This window comes from Peromyscus leucopus, chromosome 20, assembly GCF_004664715.2.
Source record: "Peromyscus leucopus breed LL Stock chromosome 20, UCI_PerLeu_2.1, whole genome shotgun sequence".
In the NCBI taxonomy this organism is placed as follows: Eukaryota; Metazoa; Chordata; class Mammalia; order Rodentia; family Cricetidae; genus Peromyscus; species Peromyscus leucopus.
The window spans coordinates 46,993,539-47,013,369 of NC_051080.1; the positions used below are offsets into that span (position 1 = coordinate 46,993,539).

The window sequence follows — 19,831 nt, forward strand, 5'->3', positions numbered from 1 at the left end:
AGAGGCCTGGTGGTGTGATGTTTTGGTTTTGATTGTCAGCAGTATGGTTCAGTGAACATAAAGAGTTATGAAAGAAACTTGATTTATTTTATCTCGTTACAAGCTTATCTGACCCTAGACACAAGTCATTCAGCCTTTTTTCGCTTTGGCATCCTGTCCTATAAGGCAAAGATAGTAATTTTTTATTCACAATAAAGATGAATAATGTGGTATGATTTGTTGTTAATAGATACTTTAAATTAATTTTTTTCTCATTGGTTATTATGAAGTTATAGTAATAAGTAACTATAAATGAAAATGCTTTTGAGTTAGAAAATAAAAGATAAAAATTAGTTATCATAGACATTTTAAAAGTAAAATTTGCTATTTATGTCATGGCAAATTTAATATCCATGTAATTGGATGGTCATGGTATAGATAATAAATGTCACTGTTTGAAGTATAAAATCACTAAAATGTTAGGAAAATTAGTTCTCATTTAGTTACTGTCAGAACATGCTGACAGTTTGGCCACATTAAATGTCCTTGCTTTGTTGTAACAGCATTACTGTGGTAAAATTATAAAAGTTATAAGACAACTGAAGAGATTATTGTTGGAAAAATCGGTCTCTGTGTCTTCGGGTTCTAGATCTTAATAGAACTGGAAACGGCTCTGTTGGATGATGAACCACACTGGTACAAACTGCAGACCCATGACGTCTCTTCCTTGCCCCTCCCTCACCCCTCTCCATATTTGCCACGAAGACAGCTCCATGGAGAGAGCCCAACACGCAGGTTACAAAGTAAGTTTGGCAAACTTGATCATACTTTCATTGAATGTTTCTAATCGTGATTGTACATCTGACAGAATTTGAAAACAGCATTATAGGTGCTAATAAGCATTTGTTAGTGTTTTCATGGGTACTATTGATGCTTTTTAATAATTTAAAACAGTAACATCAAGTTACACCTATAGCATTCATATTCACAATATTAAAATCATTTTGGTTGCATATGATATGATATAACATCAAAGAAACACAACTATTTTGGGGTATTAGTATTTAAACTGTTAAATGTATGAATGTGATAGCTAATATCATAGAACTTGGTCATGTAGCTGCATATACCTAAAAGTTTGCATATACCTAAAAATATCTCAAATATTTTATAAATACCTAAAATTATGACTATGTTATCATAGTGGTTGAAATTACGTTTCACATTTTAAGTTGATTTTTTTTTTCCACTTTATAAGTGAGTGACTTCAGCCAGATGATCTTTCTTAGATTTTCTCCTTTCTCAAATGGAAATTACATTACTTACCTCATGGTATGGCTATAAGTGTTCTTTAAATTTAGAGCCTGGGAAGCTTTCTGTCAGTAAAGTGTTGTGTAAACCTAAGGACACAATTTGAAATTCCTAGCTACCACTCGAGCAGCTGGCACACATTTGTAGTTCCAGGCTCCTGCTCGGGGAAAGCCAAGACAAGCAGATCGCTGAGGTTCACTGAACAGTCCTCCAAGCCCTCTTGGCGAGCTCCAGATTCAGGGAGAGATCATGTCTCTAAAAGGAGTGGAAAGAGAGAGCTTTCTGGCCTCCACACACATGTACACATTGCCTCTATAGCCACCCATACATGTGCATACAACATATTACACACACATATACAAACAGGATTGATTAATTTCAAATACAGCCCCGTGTGTTCTTGCTCTAGCAATTTTGTCAGGCCATTTTATGATAGTTTTGCACAGTTTAGTAGCGCTTTCCAGATTAAAAAATGCTACTACTAGCTTTGCTCCACTACGTACAGATCTTAAGGTTAGTTTTGTTTTTTTCTGACAATGAAGTGATAGAGGAATAAGGTGAATACTTACTGATCTTGCTGCTATGAGGTGTGTGCTTTTCATGTGGTTACCAGGGTTCTGGTTTACTACATTTCTGTCAGGTGTTGGATCACTGGCATCAGTGAAATTTCACACATGTCCAGTTATAAGAAAATACCATGATGTTACTTGTTGAGTATGAGGAATATGCCTGGCGGTAACAGCTGGTTTCAGATGGATCACTTCCTTTCTGCTGAATGGGTGCTGAATTAGAAATTGCAAAGCTATTGATATGTATAAAATTAAAAGATGGGTCCTATGAGAGTCACAGGAAAGCCTAGGGGATCATCTTTATTCTTTAAAAAAATTAATTCTCTCTAATGATTAGAATTTTATTTTCACTAAACATTCTACCAGATACCCAGATACAATTACACTTGATCTTAGCCAAAAGGCCGAGAAGCGATTACCCAGATACAGTTAATTAGAAGTGACTTCTATTGTTCTTTTCTAACCTCATGAGACCATAAACACTTATGCATCCCTATTTATAAGTGCTGTTACAACCTGCTCTGTTGGAATAATAACAATATTATGAAATTGTCTATTCTTTCTGACCAATGTAGCCTATTTAGTACATTCTTACATCACAGAGTACAGATTAGTAATATAGTTCACTCTACACTAATTCATATAATGTAAGGGTACAGGCTGCTAATGTCCGCCAGTGCTCTTTTTTATATAGTTGGAGAAGAATCTCCACCGGCTTCAGTCGGTGCAGTTATGAATAGGTTTGCAATTCTTAAATTCCTCCATGGTCACTCCCCTATCCAAGCGCTACAGTAATTTTTCTTAAGTCCTTTCTGACAAAACTCTGGTAATTTGTGTATTTATACTTAAATTTCTTATATATTTAATATATGCCATGTGTTTCTCATTTTTAGTTTGTCATATGTTGCCCTTTTGTTTTTGAAATATTTCTTATTTTAATTGCATCAACATTAAGTACTTGTCAAGCTTATGGGGCTTGATACTGTGACTTACCCAAGACCCACGATTTAGGTAGGCATCATAACTCTTTCACCACCTTTATGTGATGTACACTGTTTAAAAAATTGTATCTAGACAGGGTGGTGGTCGTGCATGCCTTTAATCCCAGTACTCGGGAGGCAGAGCCAGGTGGATCTTTGTGAGTTCGAGGCCAGCCTAGTCTACAGAGTGAGATCCAGGAAAGGCACAAAGCAAAACAGAGAAACCCTGTCTCGAAAAAAGAAAAAAGGAAAAAAAAAATATATATATATACATATATATATATATATATGTATATATATATATATATATAAAATGGTGGTGGTGGTAGTTTTTGCTGTTTTGGGGGGCCCACAACCCAGCTCCCAAATAAATCACGCACGGAGACTTATTCTTAATTATACATGCCTGGCCTTAGCTTGGCTTTTTCTTGCCAGCTTTTCTGTACTTTAAATTATCCCATTTACCTTTTGCCTCTGGGCTTTTTCCTTTTCTTCTGTACATCTTACTTTCATGCTTACTCTGGCTGATTGTGTGGCTGGGTAGCTGGCACCTGGCATCCTCCTCTCCTTGTTCTCTTGCTCTTTTATTCTTCTTCTTCTCCCAGATTTCTCCTTCTATTTATCCTCTTTGCCTGCCAGCCCCACCTGTCCTTTCTCCTGTCTTGCTATTGACTGTTCAGCTCTTTATTAGACCATCAGATGTTTTAGACAGGCACAATCACACAGCTTCACAGAGTTAAACAAATGCAACATAAAAGAATGCAACACATGTTTACATCATTAATGCAGATGTTCCACAACATAAAAAAATGTAAAACATCTTCAAATAATGTTTTACAGCATAATATGATATTGAGATACCTTTAAAAATCCTCTTAATAGAGGTTTGGTAAGTCTAAGAAAAGATGACATTCAAAAATTGCCTTCTAGATTTTTATCCACATAGATCTTCACTGCCATGTCCCAAGGTACAGTAGTTAGTTACTTAAGCCAGGTCTCAGCATAGTAATTCTCCTAATGCCGCTTGCCCTGGTACTTATTCCATAGGTGCTAGCTGCATGTTAGAGTTACTTTGTGTGATGCTACAATATTGATGGACCCTAGAACTTTCCAGAGATTGAGTCTTTGTTATCACAGAACCTTTTATCCCTTGTCTTTAAGATGGTAGAGAATTTTGACTTTCTGTGGTGCCTGTAGATACATACTTCTTGAGCACCCTCTTTCCCCATGTGCCTCCCTGCATAGCCTCAGTCCTTACAGTGTTCCCTTATCATGGTAATAAACTTAGAGTTTGCATGTAAGTGTAGAGACACAGACCCTTGATCCAGAGAAAACCACTGAAGATTTAGTGACTCGTTATAATATGGAGGAACTGGGTATGACGGCACAGGCTTTTAATCCCAGGACTCGGGAGGCAGAGATGATGGGCAGGCCTCTGTAAGTTTGTAGCCATCCTGGTCTTCAGAGTGAGTTGCAGGCCAGCCAAAGCTACATAAATAGAGAAACTCTGTCTAAAACAAAAAACAAAAACAAACAAACAAACAAAAAGACAGTAAAATATGGCAGAAAAAAAAGATGGATTAAGAAACCAAGCGTAACAGCTCATAACAGTGTCATACTTACACTTGTTCTTCCTCTCTTTGTATGTGTGTGTAACCTACTGTAGAACGGAGAGGTAAAAACCATAAAATTGTTAGGCCATGTGAGCTTTGAAGAGTAGTTTAGAGATATCAAAGACTAATAGGAGCTATGCACATTTTAGTTAGGCCCAAACAGAAGCAGCAGGGCTGTATTAAATAGAGAAAACAAAATTAGATAATAAATATGTGAGAACGCATAACCTAATATGAAGATCATTAGATTTAAAAATTATATAGATGACTGTATTACACACATTTTAAATGAAAATGTTGAAAGGTAAGTTTGAAATCTAATGATTAAAGTGGCTGTACTGGTGAAGCCTGATATTTATAATTCATGCTGATTTTGTTGTTATGTTTGTTGTTTTAATACTAGCCTAACCTGTCTTATTCAGTTTATTCTTAGGTAATAGAAATATGATGTTGCGAAATGTTATAGTATTTATAAAACTGCTAGTCTACTAGTTTTTTTCCTGTGGTCTGTGATTACACTGATGTCCTTAAGAAATGGTTTCTTGCTGGGCGTGGTAGCGCACGCCTTTAATCCCAGCACTCAGGAGGCAGAGGCAGATGGATCTCTATGAGTTCCAGGCCAGCCTGGTCTACAGAATGAGTCCCACGCCAGCCAGAGCTGTTACAGAGAAAAATCCTGTCTCGAAGAAACAAAACAAACATAAAAGCGAACTGGTTTCTTATACGGTAGCCAGAATACCAAAGTTCTGTTTTGTGCCTACAAAATACTTTATGTAATTCATCTACAGTGAAGGCTTCCTACAGAACAGATCAGTCTTATGAATTATTTGCTTATTTGCTGACTTTAGAATTAACATTGTACTTTTTATACTTGAATTCCATGTTGGAAAATAAGCCTTCTTAAGAACTGATACTACAGTAAGTTACATTCTCTCCATTAGAAGTGTCAATTATTACATTACAGAGAGAAAAAATCAAATTGTATCCCTTTACTTTTTAATGATTTTCATACATTTCTTTAAATGATATTAAAATGTTCAAGTTAAAATCCTTAAGATTTTTGAATGTTTGCCTTTTCTTAAAAGGAAATCAACTGTAACTGTCCATTTTTAAAACCTAGAATTCAAAAATGAGTAATACTTTTCAATGGTTCCTTCAATTTTAGTTGTCTAGTTGTTTAATCCTCCATGTCTAGTAGTTATCACTTGCATTTCAGATTATGTGATGTAACCATGTACTGGACAGAAGCGTTGTGAAGCAGGCTGTAATTAGATTTTGATTTTCTGTATCTTCTTTAGTTTCTGCTCTTATTTTAATACTTTAATTTAGTCAGATTTTCTATTCACTTAATTTTAATTTTCATTCATATATAATGCATGTTTATTCGATTCTGAATTAGTATGGTGTTTTACACTTTGAATATGTTGAATTTTATTGTCTGCAGTATAAATTAGAGATGAGATTTCCACAATTCTCCTGCCAGTACCAGTATCAGTTTGTGTTTTGACATTACTTCCACATTGTTTTCCAGATAAAGCCTTATGTTCATGTAATTCAGGTAAACATGGCATGTGTAGTGTTGAATGCATGTCTTCATATGCACAGTGTAGTGTGCTTGGTTATTTGTGTTTTGTTTGGCTAGTGTGCATATATTAAATCCTAACAAATGTGTCAACTGCCTTTCCTTACTGCCTTTGGAAAGTTCCCAGTATCTCCATGCTTATGTGTTTATTATTTTGATATTAAAACTTTTTAGAAACAGATTTTTATTTCTGTATGTCTAAATAATCTCTTTTTGTATAGTATTATTTCATCAATAAAGTACATTTAGTGTATTGTGATATATATGGCTTCACAAAACAAATTTAAATGGATATATTTTTCAATTTTAATTTACTTTTATTTTGTGTGTGTAGGTGTGTGTATGCCTAAGGTATGTGTGAAGGTCACAGGACAGCTTGTGAGAATCAGAAACCGCCTTCATCCGTGGTTCAGTAATGAAAAGCTTGTTAGGGTTCATGACAAGGGCCTTTATCTGCTGAGCCATCTTGATAGTTCAAAATGGATAGACTTTTAAATGTCTCTGTGTGGTGATATTTTGTGTTTGCTCTAACAAACATAGCTTGCCTAAAGATCAGAGGGCAAAGCCAGCCACTAGTTAACCATAGAGGCCAGGCAGTAATCCCAGCACTAAGGAGGAGGAAGCAGGAATATCAGGAGTTCAAGGCCACCCTGGGCTACACAAGATTGATCCAGTCTAAAAGACAGAGGTAGACAGTGGAGGCACACACCTTTGAGCCCAGCACTAGTGAGGTTGAGACAGGAAGTGATATGGTTGGGCGGAGAGAAAAATATAAGTCAGGAGGAGACAGGAGCTCTTTCGGGCTGGGGATTTCATGGAAGTGAGAACTAGTGGCTGGCTGCTCTGTTTCTCTGATCTTTCAGCTTTCACCCTTTCAGTCTATAATCAACCATTTAAGATCTGATTTTCTGTAGACTTTTAATAGATTTCCTATCAGGTAAATGAAGTTCCTGTCTAATTCATGAGAAAAAAAAAAAAACAGTGGTTACATGTAGATGATATGTTTACTTCAAATTCTCCATAGCATCTTTAGACACATTGTGAAATAGGATTAATGTATAAAAATAAAAGCTAGTTGTATTCCTCTGTACTTTAATACACAGAATCAAAAATTTTAAATATTTATAATAGTAATGTAATATTACTTTCTGGGAATCTCTCTAATAACATTGTATAAAACTGTTGGAAAAGTTAGTATTTTATTAAATAATATTAAGAAACACCTAAAGAAATAAATGTCAAACCCAGTCACTTTGACCTGTTTGAGGGTAGATTCAGCATAGTACCAATCCTATGAGATGTCTTCTTAAATACTGATGAGCAGATTCTAAATGTATAGGAAATAAAGGATCAAGTTATATAGAATATTTCCATCAGGACAGGGAGACAAAGACTTCATTAGATGTTAGCATTCCTGCTTTGGGCAGTGTGCAGCTGTCAGGATGATGACCGTCCAGTCAGTTAGATACTGCTCACACATGGACTGGGGTAACACAGGGAAGAGGAGTGTGCTTGACGTAGTTATCATCCAGCAGATAATAGATGAAGCAGAATCTGTCTTTCTTGTTATTCCATAAAACAAAGTCTAGGTGGATTAATGAATTAAAAAAATGTAATTTCAGGTTTTGAAGAGATGGCTTAGAGGTTAAGCTCACTGGCTGCTCTTCCAGAGGTCCTGACTTCAATTCCCAGTAACCAAATGGTGGCTCACAAACATCTGTAACGAGATTTTGTGCCCTCTTCTAGTGTGCAGGCAGAACACTGTATACAAAATAAATAAATAAATCTTAAAAAAAAAAAGAAAGCTGAAGACTGATTCTAAAGCCTGATTAGAAATTTGTCAAGAAGATTAAGCATATACAACCTGTTGAAGAAGCTGGGAATACTTTGCAAGAAGATTTGTAACAAAATGAGTGGAGAACCCAAGCAGTTCCTAACCAGAGATCAGAAAGAGAAGCGAATGAAAGATCTATGTAGCCTGTTGGCTTCATATTTTAGTAGTGGTCTTTTAGTCTCTGTGATAGAGGCACAGGTCTAGAAGGAAAAGACATTCCAAATGGGCACAGCCAGGCAACTGGAAACATGAGGATAAACTGTAGTTTGTGTCTCTGCCATTTAACCCTGACGTGAGTCCTGTGAACAAAGTCGGTGGCCTTTGTTTTGTGTTTGTAGTTTTGCTTTGCCTACATCCAGACGACGTTACAGGAGCAGTTCAATCCAGCTAACCTCAGAGAAGCCATCTAAAATCCTAGGTTTTGATTTTATTACATTCCCTTGAAGAACCAAAAAGAATTGGAGAAATTAAAAACCATAATCATAGACATCGTCTTACAGCCAGACAGCTAATTATTTGTAAGATAAAGTGCAAAGAAACAGGGAATATATATTCTTGTCATCTATAAGTAAATAATCATCCTATTCATATTTGAAGTAGACTATATAAATATACATAAGTTTTAAAGTGAATATAGGATGTCTTCCACCTATTCAAAAATCCACTATGAATGAATCATAGCATTTGTATTTTTTAGACGGTCTAGCCCTCATATACTCAGACTTTCAATTTTTTTGACATATAGGAACTTACTACTATTTTGACACAGGCCCTTTTAGTTTTAACCTTTTTACATGGTTGTGTTGGGTTGTTTTGGTTTTCTGAGGAGAATTTTACAGTGAATTTCACACTAGTCTTGAACTCAAGATCCTTCTGCCTCAGTGTCCTGAGTTCTGAGGTCTGAGCGCTGGCCACCATGCCCAGATGATGTGACATTTTCAAATAGCCTGTCTCCAAATTACATTAAAAAAAAATTTGAAATTGCAGCATGCCATACTAAATGACTCACAATCTCACCTACCCATATAGCTCTCTTTTCTGCCCATGTAGCCTGTGGTGTGTGTGTGAATTTGTTAGTTATTTTCTTATTCTTTATTTACAGTTTGAAAATATTTGCCTGAATTTTTGCCAGTTACTTTTTTGCATTTCATCACTTTCTCCTGGCTAAGTCCCATGTTCCCTGTCTCTCTTGCCCTAGCTGCTTTCTCTTCCTGCTGCTGATCCAGCTCAGGGCCTGGAACATGCCAGCATAGGCTGTCCACTGAGCTACAACCCAAGTCCCACATTTGTTTTTGAAGAGTATAGAATTCCTCTTTCAGTGATGTTGGAAACTGGCTTTGCACTCTGAATGCATTTCCGTTTCTTCGTCATTACTGATTGAGCTATATTATATTAATGCAAACTTTAGCTGTATTTAAATCCTCCTCTCACTTAATCACTTAATTGTTTTTCTTAGTCTTTAACACTGTGATTGCATTATATGTGCCTTCTAGTTTTAAGGAAATTCTCTTAATGTGTAAAGCCTTTTTCTTTTAACATCATTTGTAGTTTTTTTAGTTTGAATTGTACTTTCAAAAACATACACATTGAAATCCTAACTTTTGGTTACTTCAGAATGTGACCTTATTAGTAAATTGAGATTTTTGAATGTAAGGAAGTTGAATTGCGGTGTTCAGGCATAGCTGTAGTCTAGTGTGACTGGGGCCTGATCAACAGAAGAGACTGTGTCAGAAAGAGCAGAATCCACAGAGGGAAGACTGAATACACACACGGAGAAGGTGGCCAGGCGACTCGAGTGACGCATCCATGAGGCAAGCCTCACCAGCTACAGACAAGCAACCGACCCTGCCACGCCTCCGAATTAGGGCTTCTGGCCTCTGGGACTGTGAGGCAGTCAAGTTCTGCTGTTTCAGCTGCCTTCTTTGTTTGTTTGTTGTTTGTTGTCTGGTCTTTTCCTTGTAGCAGCTCTCGGAAACTAATGCAGAAGTATTTTGTAGTCTGGAATGGACATGTGTGCATTCCTAATTATTTTATCATTGACTATTCTTATAAATGGTGTTAAGTTTTAAAATGAATTTCCTTAATTGCTCATTTATTTCATGTAAGAAATATAATTCACCTTTATATTATTCATTCTGCAAATCTGCTAGTTACTCTGTTTTTAACCTTCTTTAAATTTTTTAAATGTATTTTATTTTTATTGTGTGTATAAGTGTGTGTCTGTGTATGCATTTGTGCACATGAGATCAGGTGGCAGAATAGACCAGCAGAGGAACTGGGGGCCACTGGAACTGGAGTTACCGGTAGTTGTGAGCTGCCATAAGTGTTTGCCTGGACCTGATTTGGGTCCTCTGCAAGAGCAGCACATAACATTTGACCCACCCCTTCTTTCCCCGCAATTCAGATCATGTTACCCCTTGTTTGTAACCTACATTCTTCTCATTTCTCTCTTGTGTTACTGCCTTGTCTAGAACATGCAGTTCAGTGTGGAATAGAAATCTCACCTTTAGAGTGAATGCCCCATATGTTCTTGGCACCAGAGGGACAGCATACAATATTTCATGATTATGTGTGGGTTTAGTCATAGGAATTATAGATAACTTTTATATTTGAGGAGATTGCTTATGAGTCTGATAAGGTATTTATCACAAGTGTGGGCTAAACTTTTTCAAAAGTTTTTATCTATCGAAATAATTTTTACTGATGGTTGTGCACTCTGGTAAGATTTGCTAAAGGAGGTGGAGGCAGGAGGATTAGGAGTTCCAGGCCAGCCTGAGCTACAAAGCTAGTTCCAGGACAACCAGGGATATACAGAGAAACTCTGTCTTGAAACACAGGGGGAGAAAAAAGAAATAATTTTCAACTTCTATGTATTACTATACCCTCAATACACCATAAGTTATTCTGGAAAGAATATTATCAGATTGTTCCCTATTGAAAGAGACTCTAGGGTATTACCTTTTTCATTGATAAGGCAAGTAAAAAAGTTAGGGAAGTAAAAACAAATTAGGGAAAATACAAAACAAAGAACACAAATTACAAATAAACACAGTAAAGCACTTACACCTCAGAATGGATTTGGACTCCTCACATGCATACATGGAAAGTATATGCAGTTTGTTACAAATTTTTGAGACTGTGTCTGTTTATGTGTGAGGGTTTGGTCTGCCTCCATGTATGTACATGCACCATGTCCATGCCTGGCGTCCACAGAGTGCAGAAGAGGGTTTTAGGTCCCCTGGCAACTGGAGTTGAGTTGTCTGTCATGTGGGAGCTGGGAACTAAACTCAGGTCTGCTGCAAGAGCAAATTCTCTTAACTGCCTAGCCACCTCTCCAGCTCCTGTAAAATTTATTTTATGGTTTATTTATTTTCTACAGCAACATTTAATCATGCATAGTAATAATTTTTTATTATCTTTAAAAAACTTGCCTTTTTTAAGATCTTGTTTTTATTGATAACATTTTTTTTCATAGAAGATGTTCTGATCAAAGTTTCCTCTCCCCCAGCTCCTCCTCACCTTTCCAGGTACATGCTCTCCTTGTGTTTCCTTAAAACACAAACAGGCAAGCAGACCAGGATGAGAATAAGGAAGATGCATTCATTTATGGCACAGTTTCTATCACAGATAACTGGAAATAATAAATATCAAATCAGTAATGTTGAGAAATGTGCTAGCCATAAGAAAAAGAGTTGTCTCCATCTTATATGCACATACATTCAAAATGAATGTGGATATAATTGCAAAAGGCAACAATTTCAAAGTTTTCAGAGGAAGACTTAGAAAATTCATTTTCTATAGTTACAAAATGTTTCTTACTAATGAGACACTGAAAATACTATTTTTTTTTTTTTTTTGGTTTTTCGAGACAGGGTTTCTCTGTGTAGCTTTGTGCCTTTCCTGGGACTCACTTGGTAGCCCAGGCTGGCCTCGAACTCACAGAGATCCGCCTGCCTCTGCCTCCTGAGTGCTGGGATTAAAGGCGTGCGCAACCACCACCCGGCGAAAATACTATTTTTAATACAATCAACTAATATACCAATTAAATCTAAACCTTGACTTCATCAGAATGTTAAAAAGACAAAATCCAAGTATAATGAACCTAGCTACAGCACATTTTAACATATTTAAGGTTAATATGGAAACATAGAATCTCAATTCCTTAAGAATTAGAAGAAACTAGTATTTATTCTGCTTAACTCAAAGGCCTGACTTTCAGTCTTTGACTTAGTTTATGCATCTTTGTTACACACACACACACACACACACACACACACAGGCACACACACACACACACACACACACACACACTCACACACAGGCACACACACACAGGCACACACAGCACAGATCACAAAGATTGATAAAATTAGTTTGTCTTTTTCTGGTGTCACTCTTGTTCTAACCCTTGGCTAATAGTAAAAACTTATCATCTTTGTACTATGTACCTGTAATAGAGTTATTAACCTCATACTTGGACCTGTACAAAAAAAAACATTTTGTTATAAATTGGGTGGGAAGCAATTTGCTTAAGTGCCTCAATTATAGACCCATCTTTGTAATCTTTCATCTGGCAAAATCCATTTAAAATACATGTTCTACCTTTATATACTCCATTCTGCCCAGTTTGTTGGAAATTTGTCAAATAATTCTCATATAAATGGCTATGCTAGACAGACAGGATTTCTTTGTGTATTCCTGGAACTCACTCTGTAGACCAGGCTGGCCCGGAACTCACTTATCCACCTGCCTCTGCCTCCTGAGTGCTGGGATTAAAGGCTTGTACATGCATCACCACCTCCCAACAATATCTATGCTTTTTTTATGTCTGTGTTTTTTATTGAAGCTTTCTGACATAAGTTGTGGAGGATTTTATTTGATGAAATTACTTGATACAAAAGCGAGGTGTGAGGTGTGATCTCGCTTTCCTTTAAAGGGAGAAAAGGGGGACTGCACTAGCTGGAATCATACACTTTCTCTCAAGGAAAAGGGCATGGCCTAAAACAGATCAGCAAATGACTGTGGGGAAATGCAGAGTATTTCTGACAGATACATGTATTATTAGAGGGCACTCCTAAACCATCTCGATATCTCTGCTTGGAGGACGGTATGCATTATATGTCTCCAGTTTTCTTTTTGACTGTACAGGAAAGCGTTTATTTCTGAAACTAGTACTCGATGAATGGTGTGTGATATGTGATGAAAGACAACACAAGTCGGGCTGAGAAACTGCACTACTGACTGCCATTATCATTATTCATCTTTAAATGTCTTCTGATACCAAGATAGAGGAAAAACTGTAATCAAAGACTCTGTTGCATAGTGTGTCTATGCTGAGACACATATTGTTAAAAATTTAGTACTTCTTTCTGTGCATGGTATATTTTATAATTAAGTTTAAAAGTACGTTCATTAAAATTCTGTTTTATTAAAAAAATGTCAGTTTTACTATATTGAGATTAACATTAAAATTCCTCGTGACGAACATGGGCAGAGCAGGCAAATCTCTGTGAGATAAAAGCCTGCCTGGTCTACATGACAAGTTCCAGACCAGGCAAGGTTGCATAGTGAGACCTTACCTCAAAGACAAGAAAAAAAAAGCTCATCTATAATGTAATTAAATTCTATAACCTATTGGTGCTCCTGGGCCTCTTCTTAGAAATCACCACAGAGCGACTAGCATTTAGCTTTATATGTGATTTATTTCTTGTCTTCTTCAATCAATGGAAAAAATAACCAAGATTATAGGAAAAAAGAACGTTCAAGATATCATGAATCAATTTATGTTTCTGAAATTCTCTATGATCGTGTGTAATAAAACTTAGCTTCAAAGTTCTTAGTTACCCATATCAGGAAGTGACATGGTAATGATTCGGAAAACAACCTTTCTCTGTGTTTTGAAATTTACCTGGTTTAAGTGCCTTTGTCCCAAAGCATCTAATGCTACCAATTACTTTTCAGTAGACTTTAATTATATATTTTGTACTTAATAGACTTTTAGTAGACTTTTACTCATTACAAATTTTGTCTTACATGTTTCTAAATAATTGTATTAATTGTTACCTCATTGTGATCTGTATCCTAACCTCATGAAATGTCTGTGAAAATCAGTGTTGGTGAGCATGTAATAACCTTCCTCTTTTTTCCTCTATCATCAAGTATTTATAATGCTTTCAGTTATTTTTCCCCTTCAGTAGGCTTTTCTTCCTTCTTCTGAACAACCATCAAGTTTAATCATGGCTCACTTGTTTCTAGGGTCGAAGAGAGTGAGTGACAGTGAGGTCTCTGACTACGATTGTGACGATGGTGTTGGTGTAGTATCAGGTAAGTGTTTAGAATTCTTCTGTAGTGTAAAAAGGGAGTGCAATTTGCCATTATCATCAAAATAAACAAACTGAAGAATACAAATTTGCTTCCATATCTTTGAAAAATAACCTCGCCAACCTAAACTTCCAAACAGTTGCTGGTAATACTATGCAAATTGTTAGAATGAATATTCTTTAAAGAAGCCGGCCCTTGGTAAGAAAATAGTTATAAACTTTCTATTTTAAAACAATTCAATAATAAGCTTTTATGATAAATTGTATAATTTTTCATATAATTGATTATATAATTGAAATTTCATCTGTAATGTCTCCTTAACATTATATAATAATTTATTCTAGTCTTCTTGTTAGATTTATAATTTGCTAGATTAATTAATCTAACAAATCTCATAATTATAGTTAACTTTACTCAGGAAAACATAGTTTTTATGTATAAGACCTGCTATAACTACATTGGTGATTGCTGACTTTTTGATAGATTTTTTTTAGAGTAGAATATGCATGCCATGGTCAATAAACTACTTTTAAAAATTGAGTTGCTGTGTTTTGCCTTATTTCTTATTAAGAATGAACAATATAGTAATTGCTAAGACTGCAGAAGTTGTTTACACTTTTCACATAGTTTAGAGATTCAACCTCAGTTATTTCTTCCGTAGGTTTTCTTTGATATTATTGCTGTCTTACTCATGTTCCTATTCTCTTCCTTTTGTAGTTGACTCATTTTACTTCTTACTCTTAAGTATCCATTGACCTTAGTGTTTTTTCACCCTTACCACTCCCTTCAGATCGTGAAAACACTTCATCCCAATGTCATTTGTAGGCATGCCTACATTCTTTCATTTTTTGTTTTCAAGATTAAAAAAAATTATTCATCTTTATTGAGTTCAGAATTAGTTTTTTAAATTTTGGACTGATATGTTAAAACTGATATGTATTAGTAAGGTAATGTATAGTGTTTTAATACCTATACATATTGTTTCTCATGTTTAAATCTATAACCATCAGTCTCCACAAACATTTATTTCCATAGGGTGAAACTAATTTTTTTCTTGTTTTCTGAAGTATACTGTCCTAGTTATATATATTCACTGTCCTACTTTTTATTTCCATTACTGTGATAAAATGCCCTGACCCAAGAAGCAGATTAGGGAAGGAGGGTTTATTTTAGCTCATGAATCCAGTTTGTGTCCCTCATCGCCGTAGGAACCCAAAGCAACCAGTCGTCCACGCTCCAGAGCAGAGAATGATGCCTGGACGCTGACAGTCTCCTCCCTTCTTCACTCTTGTACAGTTCTCTGTGCAGGGGAGAGTGTCTCCCAGTCTACCCAGACATAGCTGCAGGCCAGCTCTCTGTAGAAGAGACATTATTGAGACTCCCATGTTCTGCTGTGTCCACTTGACAATTAGAGATGACCACCATTGCCCGTCCTGTGCACAATAACATCCAAGGACTTTCTCTGTTTCTCCCTCTCCACAAATGACTTGGTTCAACCATTTGGATTTTTCTGTACTTTTAAAGGAATTGTGTGTTGGGGAAAATAGAGATTTATTTGTTATTCACATTTGCTGCATGGCTTTCCATGAGAGGGGTGTAAAGAAACTTTGCACCAAGGAAAGCTAGGGCTCACAGACCTAATGAGTTTCCACTTGTCCGAGTCTTAGCTTCCTGAGACACAGTGTTTATCGGAGTTACTTACAGGAGGATGGGTTAGTCACTGATAGTCCTACCACCATTAAGTCCCATGGGTAACATCTGGGTAGGTACACCACTGAAGATTATCAGCCCAGTTAATTGACACTGCTTATAGAATCTTAGTAAGGGGAAGACACCTCATAAAGTCTCCTGAAGGCCTTGTGAGTTTCATGACAGACCTTGTCCCTCCCTGGGTCACCTGGGGCAAGGCTATATAACCTCTTCAAACCCACCTGCAGTGACATGCTTTAGGAAGTTTCTGTCTTCTGCATGTTCCATATCTTCCCCACACAGTGCCATTAATTAGGGACAAGCTATTCAAGTACGTGGGCCCATGGAGGAAATTCCTCCTCCAAGTACAACATTTGGCTCCTGGATCTGTATGCTGTGTGGTATATCATAATACAAAATGCATTTAGTCCAACTTCAGAAATCCCCATAATCTTTACCAGTCTAAACACTGTTCAAAAGTCTAGAATCTAGTTCCTTTTAAAATTGAAGGTAATGTCTTAAATGTGATGCCCTATACTTCTAATATACACTAACAAGAATATATGTTCCTTTTTAAAGGGGAATATATATAATTAATATATTTATATATACACTTTAAAAGGAGTGTGTGTGTGTGTGTGTGTGTGTGTGTGTGTGTGTGTTGGTTTTTCAAGATAGGGTTTCTCTATATAACAGCCTTAGCTGTCCTGGAATTCGCTTTATTTATCAGGCTGGCCTCAAACTCAGAGATCCACCTCCCTCAGTCTCCTGAGTGCCTGGATTAGAGGTGTGTGCCACCATATCTAGCAGAAATAAATACATATTTAAAAGGAATGGGAGCATAAAGACTGGACCAAAACCCAGTAAGAAAAACTTCAAGTTCTCAACCTTCATGTCTGGTGTCTGAAGCCGCAGTTTCAAAGGGCCTAAATGGCTCTGTCCTTCAGCTTTGCTGCCTGTGATATACATCTCTTTCTTGGACTGCTTCCACTCCATGTACGCAGCTCTTCTTGGCAGACATCTCGAGGCCCTGGCATCTCCAACATCTCTGAGTCTCCACTGTCACCCAGGCTTCTCCTTTACACCTCCATCCATTGACCTCAGCATTGATGCAGGGATTCTGAGCCTATCACACATGGCCTAGTCAGCCGCATCCTGAAACCACACAGAAGAGTCCATGATCTCTCAGTGTTCCTCTCTGTTGTTCCCATGTGTCTGTCACTGCCATGTTCAGCTGACTCAGCCACTTTAGGAACAGCTTTATGCACAATTGCTCCTTAGGAGTAAGACATCCTTTAGGCTTTTCATTGTACAAAGTGGAGCTTCAACTGAGTGGCATCTTGCCCTGTGAGCCCCTTTTCTGTCTTTCTAATGCAGAGCAGCAGGAGGCTTGTCTTCGAGAGCACTAATCTTAATACCTCCAAATTCTTCTGCTTGGAAGCAACATTAACTTTCTTGTGTCCGGCTCCCCATCCCCAAACTTCACAGCTTGAAATTGTTCTGCTCTGCTTGCTGCTCTCTTTTAATTATCGACTTGCCTAAGAATATCTGCAACAGTCATTGCAGATTCAATGTTACATTATCTTAAAATTTCCCCACTGAAGAAATTAGCCCATTTTTCAAAAATGTAGCTTCAGGCAAGAACTCAGGACATGAGGACACAGCCAGACTCTTTGTCATAATGTCACAGGCCTTGCCTGGAGGTCAGTGGCTGAGTCCTTGTCACCTTCTGCACTTCATGGCCCGGGCCTGGACTGTCTAAGTTGCTCCCTTCCAGGGCTCTACTAAAATGTTCTGCTAACTGCTATTTATGGCATTCAGTTGTTTTTCTAGTCCATGGTTCCAGAGTCTTCCACTACCCTCATGCTGAGCCACCTTGCTAACATCCTAGATTCATTTTCTTCTATGTTCAAGTCCAGGAGTTTCATATCAATTGGTTGAAATGACTGTATTTGCTCCACTGTATTGCTTTGCTTTTGTCCTTGGGTAAAGACCTGTTGAACATCTTTATGTTGGTTTATTTCTTAGCCATTCTGTGTTCTACTGTGTGCTTTATTCTTTGGCCTATCTACAATGTTCTGACTGTTAGAAATTATACTAAGTAGTTAATGTTCCTCCATTCAGTTTCCTGACTCTGGTAATCAGTACCGGTACATTCCCAGCTGTGTGCTTCTCCACATAACCTTTAAAAGCGACCTGTCAGTACCCACAAACTGTTAGAATTTCTGTGCAATCACAGTGAATCTGTAGATTGAATTGGTTAAAAAAACAAAACAAAACAAAACAAAACTGGTTTCTTCTTAATATTGAGTTTCCTGTTTCATAGAATATCTCTCCCTTTATCCCCTGATAATACAGTTTTTTATTCAGTTTTGTTGATTTCTTCATACAGATCTACTTTATATTTTGTTAGAGTGCTCTTAAGAATTTCATTATTGGGGGTGTGATAATTATAATTGGTATTGGCTTTTCAATTTCAAATTCCAGCTTTCACTGATAGTTATAAGAAGGCGATTGGTTGTTATATTTTAACCTTCTGTTCTACAACTTCCTATGTTCATCATTTCCTGGAGATTATTTTTTTATTTCATCAATCCACATTTTAATTACTGTGCATAGACCACTCTCATTTGAGTGCTTTGTTGATATAGTTAAATAACACTAGGGCTTTTTTTTTTTTATTACCATTGATATGACTTGTTAATTTCTTTGCTTTTTTTCTTGTTCTTTTTTTAAAATTTTTTTTTTTTTTTGAGTCAGGGTTTCTCTTTGTAGCCCTGGCTGTTGTGGAACTTGGACTTGTTAATTTCTTAGCCTTCACCTTTTTTTTTTTTTTTTAAATACTTCCTATGGTAGTTAATCTAGAAAATACACACACACACACACACACACACACAACTACTTCAAATCCACTTTCAAATAGTCCTTCATAGATTATTTAATTTACATTAACAAATTCCTTATACTTTTCTCTTTATTTGATTGTTATCATTTTGTTCATATATAATCATGTATGCATATACATGATTCTGTGTATGTTTTATCTCCAAGTTTATGAAAATGATTTTGTATGCGGACAAATACATACAACATTTTTATCTTATTTACCACAGTGTCACATGTATGTATGTATGTACACAGAAATATGCCCTTACTAGCTGCTACCAATGTCTGTTGCTTACAATTCATAGTCATTCTTCTCTGAGGCAGTTTGTGTCTACATAAATAGATAGTGTCTGCTAGAGAAGTACCTGGCCTTTTCTCCATTCATTGTCAGTGCTTGTCTTTAAAAAATTAAAAAGTGCATTCCCTTCGCTGAAAACCACAGCTACTAATGCCGAATTTTCAGAGGGATTGGTATAAGCCTGCATCTTAGTTTAGTTTCTTCCCTTTCAAAATTTCCTCTTCTATTTCATTGACTACTTCTTCAGTTATTTATGTCTTGATCTTTTGCTCTGGTCCATGGGATCCAGTCTTCCTGCAGAACATTAACCCGCTCAGCAGAAGCCACATAGGCGGGAAGTGGTTTTTCTGAGTTATGTCTCTTTATAATCAGCTAAGGTCGACGTGTACTGGGATGAACCTAGGGCCTTATGCATGCGAAGCACGTGTGCAGCTTCTCAGCTTCCCTCAGAGCCTCGGGAAATGCGTGCTCAGTAGTGTGTTTTAGGAAGTGCCCAACATCAGATATTCGTGGAGAAGTGACCGATCACTAACAGCTGCACTGCACATGATGACGGACCAGATGTCCCGTGCCCTGCTCAGCTGCGTCCATGCTTCTCCATCACATGCATCATTCACATCCATACAGCTTCAGGAGATGGCCCTGGCCTCTCCACATCGAACTGCTGCTCTCCTGACGTGCAGAGTCCCCTCTTCCTCCCCGTCCGAGTGTCTGTGCTTCCTAATGTTAACTTCTATGAGGATGTTGAGTCACTGCAGTCTTCCCCGTC

At 37.0% G+C, this 19,831-nt stretch overlaps 1 protein-coding gene and 1 pseudogene across 48 annotated transcripts in view; one reads left to right on the top strand and one right to left on the bottom strand.

The window, feature by feature from the left end:
* The window catches only part of Rims2 (regulating synaptic membrane exocytosis 2), a 472,086-nt gene that overhangs the window by 264,854 nt on the left and 187,401 nt on the right, over nucleotides 1–19,831 (top strand). For 30 of the 48 annotated variants that reach the window (XM_028879262.2, XM_028879269.2, XM_028879266.2 and 27 more), the window contains 2 exons: nucleotides 629–782; nucleotides 14,124–14,192. In XM_028879262.2, the coding sequence (XP_028735095.1) occupies nucleotides 629–782; nucleotides 14,124–14,192 (223 nt within the window). Of the gene's footprint in view, nucleotides 1–628; nucleotides 783–5,983; nucleotides 6,011–14,123; nucleotides 14,193–19,831 lie in introns of all 48 variants that reach the window. The other 18 variants (XM_037197756.1, XM_037197762.1, XM_037197746.1 and 15 more) reach the window with 1 other exon arrangement.
* LOC114699936 lies at nucleotides 2,113–2,275 on the bottom strand (annotated as a pseudogene).